This window comes from Pagrus pagrus (genome assembly GCF_965226575.1).
Source record: "Pagrus pagrus genome assembly, chromosome: 13".
NCBI lineage: Eukaryota > Metazoa > Chordata > Actinopteri > Spariformes > Sparidae > Pagrus > Pagrus pagrus.
The window spans coordinates 20,867,331-20,884,202 of record NC_140197.1 but is presented as its reverse complement, the minus strand read 5'-3'; the positions used below and the strand labels follow the sequence as shown (position 1 = coordinate 20,884,202).

The 16,872-nt window shown below is 43.1% G+C and overlaps 1 protein-coding gene across 1 annotated transcript in view; it reads right to left on the bottom strand.

The window, feature by feature from the left end:
* Positions 1-7,285: 7,285 nt before the first annotated feature.
* The window catches only part of cacng2a (calcium channel, voltage-dependent, gamma subunit 2a), a 60,669-nt gene continuing 51,082 nt past the window's right edge, over positions 7,286-16,872 (bottom strand). Inside the window, exons 3-4 of the mRNA XM_084371305.1 lie at positions 9,510-9,650; positions 7,286-8,105 (exon numbers count right to left, since the gene is read on the bottom strand). Coding sequence (XP_084227431.1) covers positions 7,570-8,105; positions 9,510-9,650 — 677 coding nt within the window. The 3' untranslated portion in view covers positions 7,286-7,569. The remainder of the gene's footprint in view (positions 8,106-9,509; positions 9,651-16,872) is intronic.

Genomic DNA, 16,872 nt, shown 5'->3' with positions numbered 1-16,872 from the left:
TGGATTACACCAGATAAGCTGAAAGGAAGCATTGTTGTTTCTTTTTCAGTTTTTATCTCATCCTTTAATTTATCAAGCAAAAATACCAAACAATTGAAAAAATCATTTTGTCTTGTATGAATGTAAACTAAATACACAAACAAGCAATTTCAAGAAGTCACCCCGGATTTCTCCTTATTTGGAGACACGTGGAAGTCTTATTTTTTACAAGGTGAAATCAAACGCACCGCAGGTTGCTGCAGGGTGGAGGAGCTGGAGACGATGCTTCATTTGGCCTGTAAATTTTCTTTTATACCACACAGATGAAATCCTTTCTTGTAAGGAAACGTTTCACAGCTTTTATTGCTGCTCATAATTACATGCCACACTTTTAATACCAGAACTGAGCGAGATGTCAAGTCACAAATCATGATGTAAACAGGTGGAAGTCACACACTCACTAAAATGCCAAAGCTTGAAGTGTGTTTTTGAGCGAGATTCAAATGCAAAGGAATCCCAGGCCTATCATACGTGATGCTGACTAAAGCCATGTTTGATCACAAGGAAGGCAGTGGTCCTCTGCAGCCTGTTTAAAGGACAGTGGATCTGAGGGCCTGATTGTTCCTCCTGGGCCTGCCAGACTGCAGCTTCTGCACCCCTGCACTGTGGCATCAGTATTCCAGGCCCGTTCGTGGACACAGCGTTCCCTGAGCCGACTGAGGCAACCCTGCACTCTGTCTCCCATCACACCACCAGAGGGCAGAGCAGCGCTCCCCCTTTGCTTCACGCATCCCAGAGCACTTTGTGTGCTGGATCCTACTTTGGTTCCTCTTCTTTATATCTCTCTCTCCCTTTTTGAAATACAAACTGCCCTCTATTCAGCGCTGGACTTAAAAAGCTTCAGATGATTTGTGAAACAGCTCAGACTCTTTGGTCCATATGTTTTTTTATTCAGAAGATGGTGAAGCTTCAGACTGTTTGTATCAGCAGTGGGGGGGTGATGTGAATGTGTCATTTCGTTTGCTCCAATGATTTTTTTTTTTTCCTTTTTCACTTGGTTGACCGTGCTTATAGCTCTCTGTTGCCACTCAACTCTGCATGACCCAAAAATAACCCGGGGTGAGCGCAGTCAGCAACTGTTCTCTGGTCAGCACAAACAACAGGCCGCATCTCACACACACACACACACAGATGGAGGCTTGCACATGCATTTTCCGTGTTTGCACGCACAGGAAAAAGATAAACATTCCTCAGACAAAAAAAAAAATAAAAAATCCACACACACATTTCAGGTTGCATTGAGTTGCCCGAGCAGTAATACACAGAGAATGACTGTCGAACTCTGCAGACTCTTCTTCTCAGTGACTTAAAGTTGGCAGGTAGCTCTCGGAGGCTTCAGGTGACAGGCCCACGCAGCTCCCATGGGTTCGCCTGCTTCTGTCCCAGAACGTCGTCCAGTAAAGTCAGAGAAAGGTCATCAGTCGGTTTGATGTGAGGTTATGTAACCTCGCGGGCTGCCAGAGACACAAGGCCGGTCTCGGGGCAGAGAGGGTGTTAGCGCTCAGTACTCCCAGCCAGGAGGAGTGTGTGTGCTCCTCAGGCCTATTCTCCGGACCCCACCCCAACATCCACCTCCTCTCTGACCACACGGCACTGCGGAGACACTCTGATCAACACAGCAGGAGTAAGAGAGGGGGAGAGGGAGGGGGAGAAAGACTGAGTCAGGGGAGGAAAACAGGGGGTCAAATACCAAAGAGGACCTGGTGATGAAGGCTGCAGATCTCCACTCTCGAGAAGATCAAATTTAATGACCGCTCAGTAACTTTTAATGTCATGTGCGCAGACATTTAAAGTGGCTCTGTTTCTGCTGCCCCCAAATGGCAAAAAAAGCAGGTATTGTAGGTTAAAAACATATTCGATCTTCAACACCCATCACACTTTTTTTAAATTTTTTTGCTTTGTCACTGTGTTCCCAGGTCTCAGCAGCAATTATGTAACAGTAGGTGAGTACAGCTTTATCATAAAAGATAGAAATCCCTGCCAAACCTATGGATTTATCCCTGAAGGGAACATATTTCTTATTTATATATATTCTCAAATGCCAAGGATCTTCAAGGCCAAGAATTCAAGGAAGGACAATCAGTGAGGGACACACTTTACACATCCACACATGCAAAAACACACAATAGAAGACAAGAAGAGAGACTTCCCCCTGTCCTCTCTCTTTCCTCTTGTCCTATATCCAATAAATGACACTTTGTGCCCTCCAGCAAACAGAGCATGTAAATCTGGCCTCTCTGAGCATTATGGGGCCCTGCTCTGGCTGCGTGGTGCAGCTGTGGGTGGCGCTATCATCAGTTCAGAGACCTACAGCGCTAATATCATTAGTATTAGCACTGGAGCTCTCGCCATGACCCTCCCTGACATCACGGTGCAGTGTCCAACTCTGTTAGCCTGCCAAAAAACACACACACAAAAAAAACCAGGTTTGACTCTTCAAGGGCATGTCTCGCTTCCTCTGGATTCTACCTCCCTCAGCGAGGAGCCAGAGGAAGAGGAAGAGGAGGAGGAGGAGGAGGAGGAGGAGGGTTGGCTTCTTCATCCCACACCTGCACAGTGAATCAACCTGTCGAGAGCCGGACGGCACAGAACACATGGTACATGTAGCCTACAGTAGCTTTAGCTTCAACCTTTTAGCATGTATATGTAGCCACTGTAATATTCTGGAAACATTATAAAGTCAGCCTGAGACATGTATTTCAACCCACTTACAGGTTTTTAACGTTACCTTTTGCTTACGCTAGCTAGCTAGCTGATAAACTCTGCTAGTGATAGTTGTACTTCAGTCGAAAAAAAACAAACCCAGGGTCTTTGTCTAGGAATGAGAAGCCTGCTCGCGCATATCTAAGATCATTTCACAGGTATCTAATATGAATCAACTGGAAAAATGATAAAGTCAGCCACTGTTTTAATTGTAAACCGTCCATCGCAAAAGCCGGAGAATTTAAAACCTGCCTCCCAGTAACCTGCGATTCAATCTCTTGTATGGGTATCTGAGGAGACAGAGACAAATGGGGAGAGACAGACGAAACTGACTTATTCATTCCTTACACATATTAAAAATGTGACGTACAGACACGAAAGCCAGGTGCTGCTTTATGAGAGAGCCGGTATCTCTAAGCCTCCTCCCCAACACACACACACACACACACACACACGCACACACACACACACACACACACACACACACACACACACACACTCTTTCTCTTTAATGTAATCCGGGCTTGTAAAATGACTTCTGCTTATGAATTCTGAATAAAGATGGCTATACATAAAAAAAGCCCTATTCATCGAGACTGCTACGTTGACATATTTCCCCCTCAAATTTATGGAGAGCGGCGTGTGTCAGTGAGCTGACTTTTTCTAACAGAAACTTTTTTCCTTATTTAATGAATCTGCTGGCCTCTGAACTTGGGGATGCACATACTGTATTTTATTTTATTTATTTTGCTTTTTTCTAACAAGGCCCTCTCCCTGCGCACACTTTCATACATAAAACACAGCACGGTCCCGAAACCGAACCCCGTTTTGCCTCACAAATAGATTTACTTTGTATATCTGTTTTGACAGAATATGTGAGCAGCTCTTTCTCACGCAGATACACGCTCACAGCAGCATGTTCGGCCCTGGAAGCAATGCTTTTAAGGCGGTGGTGTAGAAAGGTGTTGTTCTCTTTACACGGGAACTGCCGGTAGAATAAATCTGGTGGTGTTATTGCAAACCTGTGTTTCTTTTTCAGGAATGTCCCAGAAAGATGCCATGACTGTAAATGTTTTACAGTCATGAAAGGCACAGTAATGTATTGTGTTGTGTGAAAAATTGTTTTGTGATGTAAAATTACATTATGATCCTGTAATAAGAATCTGCAGGTATTTTAAATCTACAAATCCACCGTAGTTATGTTACAGCAAAGTACTGTGGTTTTATGTTAACCCAACCATATTGCTTGTTAGCATGCTAGCCTTTCAGCATGTTAGCCTGTCGTTAGTATGTGAGCATGTTAGCCTGTTGTTAGCATGTATTCCTCTGTTGGACCACTCATAGGCCTGTTAGCCTGTTGTTAGCATGTTAGACTGTTAGCATTTTGGCATGTTAGCATGTGTATCTTGTTTGTGAAACTGCAGCATTTTAATCGCTCATTTACTGGATGGGGCTTAACCCGAATTACAGTATTTCCTTTGCGTTGCAAAAGCATAATTACAGTAGTTTACTATGAGGATTTACTGTGAAAACCTGGTGTTTGTACATACATTAAACTTGGTCTTACGCTAGTATAATTGGCAGGAAGTTGCAGCGAGTGTTTTCTGACTCCATTAATCCACTTACACATGCACACACACTCATGTCGACATTGGAGTTTGTCGGGCATTTGAGGGCCAGTTTCTGATATTTTTGGATTGTGACTCCCAGTAGTCGATTATAGCGTGTTATCGCCATTTTACAACAGCAGGCAGAGGCTGTGGTTTTAGCAGAGCACACTGGGTTTTATGTCTGACAACTCAGCTTTTATTTTTTATGGCTGTATAAAGGCTGATGTATGAAGGCTGGTGCCAATATTTTGTGGTGATATTATTCAGTGTCGGGAAAAAAAGGGCCATCGTCGAACCTGTTTCTGAAAGTATTTCTTCATTGTATCTCTTTCTTCACACAACTACATCTGTGTACAACTGAGTGCAACACCATGCATACCTGGTGTTTGGCTCTACCTTTGTAACATATAAAGACGTTTGTATGACCACACACCTAGTACACACTAGTTATTTCCATGCATACCCTGTATTCTCAAAAAGAAGTTTGTATGAAATGTCGCCCAACCACTCTGAAAGGCAAAACCTGTTTTTAGCCGCTTTGACGGGATTAAAAGCCGACTCTGACACCGACGGTTGAGATGCATTGAATCGTTAAATAATGGGGATACCAGTGCAGTTTCAACCTCTCCCGGGTGGCATTCAGTGTTGAACTCATGTACACGTAAAAAAGTGACAGAAATATTTGTGCAAACGCTGAAAAGAGAGCTTGAGCAAGACGTCCGAACCCTTCTGACTTTAATACCTCCACACACCCAGCCAGTCGCTTTGTGAAGCGGGTGACAGTGTTGGATTGTTGGTTTTGGAAAGTTGCAGAAATCATAACTCACAGCCCCGCCAGAGTCTTCTGTCTGAAAGGATCTCTGGAAGATCTTCAGTCATTATTCACCTATCTGACGAGCACCTCTGTGGAGCAGAGTGGCACTTTAAGCCTCACAACACATACCCTTCCTTAATTTAAGCCTCACAACCAAATTTAATCCCCAAATAGTCCTTTAAAGAAGTGAGATTTGCAAACATTTCCACAATCTCAAAGGTTTAATTAATCCAGAAATGAAAATTCATTCATTATCTGAACCCGATTTTCCATCGGCATGGTGGGGAGCAGATAAAGACTGAATTCTTATTTTTTGGGTGAACTTATCCTTTAATTAATTTGCCCAGGAGAGACTTAATGAACTGATTTTTGTTCACAATGTGATTAATATAAGTATGCATATATACAATCCCATACGTCCTTTGTTCCCAGGGTCACTAGATGATTGGAGGAGTAAGAATGAACAACATTTTTATTGGACACAGTTATGTTGACGTCAACTTACTAGTTTTTCCGGCGCTGTTAGCCGCATCTCGTGGTCTTCATCAGTAAACAGAGTAAGTTGTTGTGGACGTCATCACGAAAGCGAGAAACTTCGGTCATGTGATGGTGAAAACAGTTGAAATAAAAAACATTTGAAGAACAAAACAAAAATGAATGAAAGCTCAAATGAAACAACCTGAGACTGAAAAACTAAAACTAAATAACTAGTTTGGTTGAATAACCTGCGATGCTTCATTTCAAAGTACCAGAAGCCAAAAAGCCTGCGAGCGACTCCTCTATTCGACAGCCGTCCATAAAAGGGAAACAGCTCTACAGACACGATGATGCGACAGACAGACAAGTGTTAGTGCTGAAAACTCACAAACAAGGTGTTATAAGGGAAGGTGTGTTAGAGACACGCAGTGAAACATGGTGATTTGTTCCCCCTAGGGTTCGTATTTTATTCATCAGGACTTGATGCATCCAAGTATAGGATCATTCGGTTTTGGCACCTTTAAAGATTTCATTTTCAATTCGAACAACACATTAAAAATCAAAAAGAAACAAAGAAATGACTAAGGCTGTGTGAGTTTTAAAAATAAAATACATACATACATATATTTATATATTTATAAAGAAATCAACCAAACCATTTTAAAAAAGCAGTTTTTGTTCAATGTAGATTGTTTGGTTTGTCTCACAAAAGCAATAAGAGAAAATGAACTAAATAAAAAAAAGAAAGAAAAAAACATAAGAAAAATACACATGAAAACATTAATACTTTAAACTTTAGCGTCTTTGCTTTTTTTCCCCTTATAATTATTAACCTTTAAAACTTAAGTTTCTCAAGAGCAGATTTGCTGTAATTTTATAGCATGCATTTAATTCCTGAAATTGTGAGTCACTTAGCTTCTCTTGTACTATTTCATATTTAACTTTTTGTTTTTTATTTTTGTGTTTGGCGTCCTCTTCTTTTCCTTCCCCTCTGCTCCTTCCTTTGTTATTTTGTAAGAAGTCGTGTTTGGAGTCTTTGCTTTGTGAACTTTGTCGACCCCCTTGTTGTTGGCTCTTTCTGGTCAGGGGTTCAAACTCTCCCGTTACGACCCTTCCCAAAAAAAGAAAGCGAACAGGGACTTAGAAAAAGACGAGAAGGTTCTGTTAAAAGAATAGATATTATTCTACTGTTGTCTGTCTGCGTCTGCCTAAAAGACCTTCTCTTGTTCTCGACCTTCAAATGAACAGATACTAAAAGAGTCTTTTTCTCGTCTTACCAACAGCACTTGGTTTTAGTTAACTTGTTTTTTTTTCTTTTTTGCTTCGGTAAAGTCTGTAACTCTTGATTATTAACGTAATAATTTATTTATAAAAGTAATACATATATATAGTACCTTTGTTAGAGATTACAGATTGGGCTAATTCTTACTGAATCCCAAACTGTAACAATTCACAGTTTTAATGCAAAAAATGAACAAATGAGTCAATAAATAAAAGAGGTGTATGTCTGAGCGGCGGGCTGGCTGAGGGGGAGCTTGACCTGTTGCTCCAACCAAACATGTGGGGCGAAACTGTCAAACCAAAGGGCTATGAAATCATGAACTCTTTGTCTCATAAATGCCCCGGCCCTCCCACCCTCCCTTTTAGTGCCCCGAACCTCGCAAACAAACTCCTGCCCAGAAAAATGACAGAACTCGCTTTCTCGGTACAACCTGACCCATTCTCGCTGCTCTGCCATTCAATCCAGGAACACAGCAGACTTGTTGAAACTCTCTCAACAATGGTAATGGAAAAGTCATGCAGCTGAACAAAAAGAACAAATGTCTATAAACATGGAAATCCATCGTCTCCCGGGGCGTACTGCACCCACAGGGGTTCCCGTGTCTCCTGGTCTCCGCCGGGCTGGCCTGGCTTGTGTCGACTCCCTCATACCGGCGTGGTGCGGCGGTTCGCTGTGTTGGTGTGGCTCGAGTCTTTCAGGTCCTTCTGGATGCAGTTGTGGACTTGCAGGAAGTTGTGGTCCCTCTCAGAGTTGTAGGTGGCGGTGGGCGTGCCGGAGGACTTGAGCGTGTCCCGGGGCAGCGTGTACATGGAGATCTCCGTGGATGGCAGCGCGCTGAAACCCTTGAGGCCCACCGGCGAGGTGTCGCGGGAATGTGATGGGTCTGTGGAGCGGGAGGAGGAGCGCGAGCGACGTCTGTAGCGGTAGCGGTAGCTGGGGATCCGCGTTATGGCCGAGCCTTGGAGGTAGTCGGCCGCGCGCGCCCCTATTCGCAGCTGTCGATGGCGGTCGATGAACATGTGCACTGCTAAGACGCCCACCATCTCAGCCATGATGAAGGAGAGGGCGCCGAAGTAGAAGGACCAGCCATATGAGTAGCTGTTCTTCTTCGAGTCGCTTTTTGAAGGGTCCCCCGCGTTGGCTGATATGTACACGATGATCCCGATGATGTTGCTCAGGCCTGGAGGACAGGTGCCACACATCGGGAGAGGGGTGGGGTTCACGGGGAAAAGGACAAAGACAAGAAGACAAGAAAAAAAGAAGACAGAAAGTATCAGTCAGGATGAGCTCATAGACCGAGTTATTCTTGGTATGCTTTACTTAACATGCAGTATCATACTCAATATGTTTAGAGCGCTGATTCATGCACTGTACACAGTGTACTAATCCTGTCCAACTCTCCATCCAACATGACTGATCGTACACTCCCAATCTCTGCCCTTGCAGCAAGAAACAAGGCGGCTTCAGGTCTTGACGCAGATCATTCGAGACAGAGTATAACACGCTGGAGCCCATCATATATCTCCACATTGTTAGTTTAGTCACACACGGAGAAATGTTTGACATGCTGTATCGTGGAAGATGGATCATAGGGAAAGTGTGTCAGGGACACCGTATTTTTAGAGACGAATCCCAATGGGTGGCTTTTAGCCCAGCAACAGGATCAAGAGAAAAGAGGACAAAAGACGGAAGAATAAAAGAAGAGACTTGTGGCTGCAGAGCAAAAGAGAAAAAACAGCCCCGGACAGACCAGTGCAGACCACGTGGCCTTTTACAGTAAAGAAAAAAGGAATAGTTAAAATTGATTTTTACTAAATCATCTGTATTCGTGTCTGGTTTAGACGGTGAGTGACGGGGTGTGGGGAGTCAGAATGTGTTAATTTACGCCTGAAAATGATATAAGTTGATCAGAAGTTGCTGTGTTTATTATCTATTAGAAAACTATTTACAGAAGAGCCTCTGAGTCGAGCTTCGGAACAATTTCTTTTTTGATCACAGGAGAAAAAACAAGATATTTATAAACTTCGGTCAGCTATCCAAAATCTGAATTTTCCTCACCACGAGTATGAATATTGATACGTTGCCCGGATGATACTGGTACTCATAAAAAGTACAGGATACTCATTTCAGCCGAGTACTAGCTCAACCCTAGTTACTTTAGATTGTTTACGCGTTAATTTTCTTAGTATGCGTTTCCAAAAGAGCGAGGAGGTATGTGATCTACAGCTTGAGAAATGGGTTAATAAACAGTGTTATGTTTTTTCTTTGCAAAATACTTATCTGTAACTTAAATGTGATGATGTAACATTAGTGGCACAACTGGGCCGAGTATGTACCCGACATGTATGAAAGAAATATCAAGTGTTATTACTAGGATCCTATAAACATCCAGACAGGCATCCATGACCTTGACTCTTGGGAAAATAGCTTTGAAAGCCAAGGAATGAATATGTAAAATATAAGCTTAATATATTTTTTTGGTGGTGATTTTGTAAGCTTTTTATTCATGAACCAGTGAAGCTGCTGCAGGAAGCAGTAACGGAGTTTAGCGACTGTGATGTGTCGCTGCTCAATAAAAACTCACCTGCAGACACAAAGAAGATCCCTGCGCTGAGAATGATGTTGTGGCGTGACTTGTAGAACTCACTGGCAGCTATACACAGGCCTCCCATGAAAAGCAGGATGACACTGAGGATGGGGAAGATGCTGGAGGCTCGTACCGCACCTGGAAATCAGCGGAGGACAGCGGCGAAGAGAGAAAAGACAGAGGGAAGGAGGCGATGGGAAGAACGGGATGTGATTTGGTGTTCACGCAGAGAGGAGAACAGCCAAAGGGGGAATCAAAAGAAAGAGGGGGAAATGGCAGCGGCGAGTGCGGGGATGAAAGAAGTGATGAGCATGTAAAGTAGAGGGAGCGGGAAACAAAGAGAGGAAAGCACATTAGAATCCATTTCAGCATCTGCTCCTTGTGTGTGAGCACATCCTAATCAACACCCCATCAGGCCTGTGAAAGACTCCATCAACACCGTCTAGTGAGAGTGTATCCCCACAGTGAGCCTGTTACCCAACCTTATGTAATCACACCGCTTGACTCTCCCTCTCCCTCTCTCTCTCTCTCTCTCTCTCTGCACTCTTCTCCGCAGACCACAGAGCTAACTGGCTGCTTTATGTAGCATCATGTGAATGGCAGTCAACAAAAGTGCTACGGGGCTCTGGCATGTATATGAGCCAGGCCGCAGTGCAGAGGGATGTAGCCTGCGTCCTTGAAAAGAAACAGCGTCCTTGCAGCTAATTATCAAGAAGCAAAAACTGGAAAACTGGAGGAGGGATATGATGTTACTTTTGAGGTCGAACCAGGGTCAAAAAAAAAAAAAAAAAAAAGCTGCGTTACACCCTCATTTGTCAGGTTATATTAAAGTCATATTGGTGTTTGAGAAGCAGCCAGTTGTTTGAGTCATGCAGGGGAAACAATGAGAAAAGCTCCCAAAACTGTCCTTCCCCCCCCCCAGTCACCTCCTGCCATCCTTTCGCCTTTCATACTTTACCTCCCTCTCTCTCCTGTTTAACATGCACACTTAAACTTTCATCAGGCTGGTTTAAATTTTCACCACTTCACCTCATCTCCCCACGTGGCTGCCGCCTCAGCACTTTCCCAGCTTCTCCCCAAAGTGCTGACGCCAGGCTGGGTGGCTCTGTGCTGAACTCGGCCGCCTGCACCTCCACAGGGACCCGCCGGGGCTCCCGGCGGCCCATCTGCCTGCATACCTGCTGCCATTCATCGCTTCCCTCCCCCCCATACACCCTCCTCTCTACCAGGGATCCATTTAACCGCTAACCCCCCAACACCCTGAGGCTTTGTGGCGCCCGGCGGGCTCGATGGGAAAGCCAACCTTAACCCACAGGCTGATAGGCAGCAGTCAACAGCTGCAGTGGAGGAAAGTGCCAAGCGGTGGCCACGGCTGGCTGGACGCTCATTGCTCATCCTCCACTGGGCTCTCAACAGTAACTACAGCAAGACCGGTGCCTGATCAGGCTGTGTGTGCTGATACTGTGCTGTTATTATGCATGCAACCATACATACAGATTATTTACAAAATAATCCTCCAAAAGTTGTCAGGTCTCCAGAGCACCACACCCAAATCTGTTGAAACAGGCTGTGTACAAGTACAGTACAAGCCATGATCGGTAACACTTTACAATAAGGGACACATTACCACTTGGGGTGAACAGGAGTTAATCAGAAATCACTCATGAAGGAAGTGGTCAGTATGATCGATATTCATTATCTAATCATTACCTAATGATTCATTAATATAGGATCTCCTGGTCTGTTCTCTAGTAATTCACTATTATCTACTTATTAATGATTTATCGATTATCAAGTCGTTCTTGATTCACTTATTTCCTAATTAACTAGTCATTAACTGATCATTACCTACTCATTAACTAATGGTTTACTTGCAGTTAGTTCCTCATTCATTCCTCAATTGTTCCCTAGTAACTACTCAAAATGTTGTGGCCCTTATCGGTACACATGCACTATTTGGCTGATCCCACTGTCCTTGACATACCATATATATATATATATATATATATTTCTTTATACACACAATTTCTTGCAATGTACGAAGCTGTTGGACAATTAGAAAAGTTTGATAATTTATATATTTTTCAAGTTATGACCAAAAAGCAGTGACTTTAATATAGCAATTTCATGGGGAGGTAGAGCGGGTCGTCCACTAATCACAGGGTTAGTGGTTTAATCCTTCTGTCCACTTGTCAAAGTGTCCTTGAGTAGGACACTGAACCCTGAATTGTTTCTGATATGAACACACTGCATCATAGCTCCGCCACTGCCAGTGTGTGTGTGTGTGTGTGTGTGTGTGTGTGTGTGTGATGAATGAGTGGCAAATTGTAAAACGCTTCATCTGTTAAGGTAGAAAAGCGGTACACAAGCGCAGTGCATTTGTCATTCATCGCCATCAACAAATTGTTAAACAACTCGGTGGCCTGGTCAAGCTTTGAAGAGCAGCAGCTTCATGCCAGTCTATAATATCCCCTTTAAATACAAGCCGCTGCTGCCTTGCTGACATATAAATTATGAGAACGACAGTAAGAGCGAGGGATTTACAGTGATGCAGGTAAAAAATAAGAAGACAACATTAGATTTTTCTGAAATTATATGATTATTGGTCCTTGAAGGAAAGTCACTAAGTATCGCCTTTGGAAGTTATAGTGTTTTCTTATAATCTGTGCTGTTTCAGAGGCATTTATAGCATTAAGGCAGCAGCGACGGAAAATAAGACATACATGAAGGCTGCAGAAACCCTCCTCCCACTTACAGAGCACAGGAGGCGACACAGTATGTTCACAGGTTTTATATTCTGTGTGAAAGGTTCATGTGCTGATTACAGATCTTGCCTTTTCGGGGATTATGTGAAATAGTCTCAAGGACATTGTTGGTTTGGAGTAAATATTTCAACAACTACCTGCCAGATTGCCGTGAAATTTAATATGGTTATTTGTGGTCTCCAGAGGCAGAATACTAATGATTTTAGTGACCCGCTGACCTTTGTGCCTCTGCCACAATCAGGCCAAAGCCTTTCACGTGTACACTTGTATCAAAATCTTACAGGCAGATTGGCAGGAAATCTACCAAGCGCTTCATGATTCATAGAGAATTGCACACAAGATATTTATTTTTTTAATTGGCAGGTTGCCATGATATTTGGTGAGCACTTTATTGGATACAAACATTAAATTTTTATCCCAAAGCACTGGTGAGGGTCATTACAAATAAATATGTTCACACTATCTGTCTAACACTTTAAAGCAGGCTGTAGGGGCCACTTGAGTATGGAAGAGAAAATAATTTATACGTACACATCCTGCAGTGCAAATCAATCTTCACTGGGGTTAGGGTCTCATGAATGCAGGTTTGTTTAAATAACTTCCATGATGTGTGTGTCAGTTAAATGCGATGTATTTTTCTTATAAACCTGTATTTTTGAATTAATTTTGAATTGCTTTGAAATCATTATTGATTTTTATTTGGGTTTGATTTTTTTCTTTTTGTTATATAAACTGTTTTAAATTTTACCTGTTTATTTATTATTAAATAGATTCATTAATACAGAAAAAAAAAACATTTTATTAATTCACATTTTATTGCCCATTTAAATATTAATCAAATTGAATGCTTTATAACAATTACCATGACCTCCGTACTTTTGTTTTTTTCCTTTAGCATTGCTACACAGTAAAATCTCACAAAGTGACTTTACTTTAAGAACTATGAGGAAGCCGATTTCCTCAAAATGACCAAGTACAGTAGACTCATTTTAAGTTTTTAGTTTGTACAACTTAAATTTAATAGTCTGCTTTACTTCATCAGTTTCCTGACTGAAGTAAAGTCAGCTTTTAAAATATATTGTGCTTTCTTCACATTTGGTTGCTTTTGTGTGTATAAAACCTTCCAACTTGAACACTGTAGCTTTCTGTGTTACACTGATTGTATGGAAATGACTGCAGCTCTTGAGCCGCAGCTTAAGAACATTTTGCATCACTAGCGAGGACCTTTATGGATGTGTTTTTGACCCAACCCCGTAATGTCTCTGCTCCCTGTCCCACCTATATCCATCAAGTCATCATTCAACATCATGATGTGCTTATCACTTTCTTTAACCTTGCCTGAAAGAGCCCGGAGAAGAAGACTTTAATGCCGTTATTCACCTGCGGCCATTTTTCTTTCTGTCTCTGTCTGCCGCACACCGTCATCTCGTCGTCTTTGTCACCCAGCAAACGTCCCCCCGTCTCATCTTTTCTTTCCCTCCATTTTCTCTCTCACTTAATTCCCACTCAGTCAAAGCACAAGACCATTTGAAAGATAAAGTGTCGTCTCGCCCTCCCCCTGTCTTTCTCCGTTTCTCCCCCTACTCTCCCACTTGTCTCCTTGTGCAACCAGAGGGGATTGTGGGGTTTAAGGTTACCGGTGAGGTGGGTTGATTAAATATTAAGTTGTCCCGAGAGTTGACCCTGCTCCTCTGTCCCGCTCTAAATGCATCGCTCTTCCTAAATTCCCCCTCCATCTCAAGCCTCCATCCCTCTATCCTGTTAACCCTGAAGATATTGACACGGCCGTTCACAGCACATTACCTGGGAGAGGCCACCAGGGCTCTTTTTCATCCATCAGCTTCATTTGCAGAGACAAAAGAGGGATAGAGGGCCAGCCAAATTTATTGATTGTTGACTGTGGGGCTTTTTAATAGCGCGAGATCTCAAGGTGACACGAAAAGTTCAAGAAACCTCAGAGAGGCTCTGTTGCAGAGAGAAAAAGGTAAAAACAGGTCGAACATCACAAGGATTTTACAGATATAAGCCTGGCTGATTTCTGCGTTTTAAGCTTTAATAAGTTGATTCTGCCTTTTTTCATTTCATGGATATTGTTTTATTCACAAAATCTGATCTCATTTAGCCAAAAAATATCATTGGGAATTTGTTAAATAGTCCATTTCGGTCCAAACTAACAGATGTATGTTTTAGTTTCTAGAGCTGTTGCTAAGCCTTTACAGTTTCACACCGCCTATGTGCACTGCTGTGCTGGACACTCTGTTTCATATAGATGCAAATTAAAGACACGTACATAAAGATTTTAATGTAATCTTTAAACTGAATGCCTAATTGCAAAATGTAATGAATGCATTAAGGTCGAGTCAGTCTTTCTTAATTTAGACACGTCCACAAGCCCGGTTGCTTAAATGATCTCAGTCAAACTTACACACTAAAATAAAAGATATATATTCAAACCTCTGGGACACCAAGGATAAGCACTCGAGGCTAAGGGGTGTCAATCGGACATCATTTGACACCCTGGATTCAATTCCCAAAAAAGGGGCGAGGCTTGGCTCTTCCTGCGGTTAGCAACAACAAAAAAAGAAACAAAAAACAAAAAAACACCCCTACGAATCAAAGCCCGTCTTTGTTGACAGATGGTCAGAGGTCATCTTAAACATGTTCAGTGGTGTCACACTTACAAATGCTGAAACGCAGCCCTGAACAGCTGTCACTGGCTTGCTAGCCTTCTCGCCTGTCAGTCCACCCCCATCCCCTCCACCTCCTGATACGAAATTCAGGTCATAAACATGTAACGTGAATGCGACATAACGCATTTTGTAGAAATGTCAGTGTGGCACGTACAAATGTGAACATATCAGTCGTTTGCATACGTTAACTTGTATCCTGGCGACTGGACTGTGAGTTATTATGATAAATGAGTCAAAATAGCCACAATTATTTCCCAGGATGAAAAGTATAATGTCAAACCTGCATTAAAATCTTATATTGCATGTGTTGTTTAAACTTTTCCTCCCACAATCCCAGTATCTGCCTTGAAAAGCCTATATTCAAAGCCTTGTTCAAACCACATTTTATCCACAGATATGAGAACTCTGTGTGAGCTGGTCTCTACAGAACAAGCGCCTCAGGTTTGGAGAGCCTCTGTCAAGTCTTGATAGGGGTTGTGATGTTGGAGCTTTCCAGGGCAAGAAAATCCAGCTCATTTGCATGACTTCGAGGATCGGCTGGCCTGCAGTGCTCCTCCCAGCCCCGTGCATTTCTCTGTATTAACATCCATGTTTAGCTGCACACTGAAAAGTGCAGTGACCTTCACAGTGACCTCCCAGCATGCACTGTGCCTTCCCTGGGATCAGGCTCCAGTTCGCTGCCTCTGGGTTTGGCTGACCATGCTCTACCTCGGAAGAAAAGGCTGAAAGTCCCTGCAGATTTTTCATGTCAGGATGCACTCTGTTCTCCTGCGTAATACTGAGTGTGTCAGTGCTCAGATAGCCGTGTCTCCGAGCAGTTTGTTGCCTGCAGTGAGCGCCGATGACGGGAATTGTTGGAGGAAACAGGACAATAACTATGCCCCAAGGCGGTGAGGCTGCCACCTATTTCAGACATTTCCTACTCCCCACATTCTGGAGATTTCACATCTTCACATTTCCATCTTTTAAGGATCGGCTGAGCCCCTGTCAGAGTTTTGTATCCTGCCTGGAGGGATGTTTAAGCACAGCAGCACCCCGGGGGGAGGCAGGCAGAGAGACTGACAGGCTGACAGATAGACAGGGACTAGTCTCTGCAGTGCACGGGTTAGTGCAGAAACAAAAGGACGGGTCCATGATACACCACGTTTAACAGTCCTGCACAGGGTGAGACGAATATATTGATTTGTTGATATACTGAGCTGATGTTGACCTTCTATTAAACCAACGCTACTGGCTAATAATGTCAGCCACCTCTGGCTTATTGAATGTTTCTTATTGAGCTGACATGTACAAAAAAATATTATTATTTTCAGCATCTCATGGCGACAAGTCTTTAAAAACTGGCACGTGGAAATGTGTATACATTTTATAAGACTGAATTACCAACAAAGAGCAACTGTGATACTCGATGAATGGCGATTATCTCAATCAAAAAAGACAATTACTATCGCCGTCACGTCATAATTTTCTCAAACTGAACAAAAACAGCCTACCGATTCCCTTTACTGTTTGTTGTACTTACAACTCGACAGTGCACAGAACAGAGGACGGCCCGTGAATGGACATTAGAGGGCTGCTAAAAGTCCTGTGGCGACTCTCCCGTGTGGTAAAACCACTGTCAGTCTCCGGCTGCTGAAAAACAATGACCCCGTCCAAATGAAAGCTTTGACCTCCACGCTAATAGCTAATGACAGCGGCAGCGTCTTGTGTTTCTGAAGCCCTCGCCTCGGCCCACATGAAAGGATGCTCTAGGGAGCCCTGTGATTAGCACCGAGGTCGCCGTTTTGATTTGGGTCGAGGTCACGATCACAGAGTCGTGCATCTTCAGTTTCTTCCCCAACGACACCCACATTCATGTGACACCCAGTTAAGTCTGAGCTCTGGACTCTTTGGTAGTCTTTGGCA